Source organism: Myotis brandtii, unplaced genomic scaffold (assembly GCF_000412655.1).
Source record: "Myotis brandtii unplaced genomic scaffold, ASM41265v1 scaffold29996, whole genome shotgun sequence".
NCBI classification, from domain to species: Eukaryota; Metazoa; Chordata; class Mammalia; order Chiroptera; family Vespertilionidae; genus Myotis; species Myotis brandtii.
The window spans coordinates 1-1,126 of record NW_005361455.1 but is presented as its reverse complement, the minus strand read 5'-3'; the positions used below and the strand labels follow the sequence as shown (position 1 = coordinate 1,126).

General features: G+C 39.5%; 1 protein-coding gene across 1 annotated transcript; it reads left to right on the top strand.

Moving 5' to 3' along the window:
- Window positions 1-215: 215 nt before the first annotated feature.
- Window positions 216-1,038, top strand: LOC106726652 (guanylate-binding protein 1-like). The gene is made up of 2 exons (XM_014542355.1): window positions 216-719; window positions 790-1,038. The coding sequence occupies exons 1-2, from the start codon at window positions 258-260 to the stop codon at window positions 1,036-1,038; spliced, it is 711 nt and encodes a 236-aa protein (XP_014397841.1). The 5' UTR covers window positions 216-257.
- Window positions 1,039-1,126: the final 88 nt, after the last annotated feature.

Genomic DNA, 1,126 nt, shown 5'->3' with positions numbered 1-1,126 from the left:
TTTATATGGATTAGGGTTTCAGAAAGCAAAGTACTACTAGAAAATAAAGTGGGTATTTATCACAAGAGAAGGAATTCTTACTAGACTTCAAAGTGACAAAAACCACTATTTGTTATTATTATATAGGGTATCCCAAAATTCACACAAGATTTGCAATTGAATTGAAGAACCAATATTATTTTTGACTTAAAGAAGTTTGCACTTTTTTTTCCTATAATGCATAAACTAATCCTCTTTCTCATAATTTAGTTAAATGCATGCAGGTAACAATCAGAGCTTCTCATCAAGTTACAAGCTTGTTGGTACCAGACAGATTTAATATTATAACCAAAAGCAAAGAAAGATGTAGTCTTAGTTATCTTGAGCAGGCTTACATTGAGTCACATTTCTTCCATATACAATCGCTGGTCCAATTTGAAAAGCAGAAGTTTCTTTCTAAAGGTGTATATGTGGGACTACAGAACCTAGTCCTGACCTATGTCAATGCCATCAGCAGCGGGGACCTGCCCTGCATGGAGAACGCAGTCATGGCCTCAGCCCAGATAGAGAACTCGGCTGCAGTGCAAAAGGCCATGGCCCACTATGATGGGCATATAGGTAGCATAAATGCTAACATAAAGCCAGAAATTTATGCCATGAACTTCACCTCCAAGAGAAAAGGTCTTCAACAGAAAGACAGGATAAGGAGGAAGGATGTGGTCCTGCTGAGGTGCCTGTTAGTTCCAAAAATCCAGAGGTCAAGCTAACATTTTCTCTGTACTTTTTCTACTTCCTATTTTCACATTAAAGGCCCACCTAGAAAAAAGGCGAGATGACTTTTATAAAGAGAATATGAAAGCATCATCGGATCGCTGCTCAGCTTTACTTAAGGATATCTTCCATTCTTTAGAAGAAGATATAAAGCAGGGGGTTTATTCTAAATCAGGAGGATATCGTCTCTTAACACAGACTGTGCAGGAGCTGAAGAAAAAGTATCTTGAGGCACCAAAGAAGGGAATACAGGTAAACAGCATTTATCTGTCTCTGTTGCTCCCCTAAACCCCACACTTCCCTTCCTCCCAGTCTCCCTCCACCTTCTTTCCTTGGATCTGCTCTCTCCAGGATGGCTTCATTCCTCACCCCATAT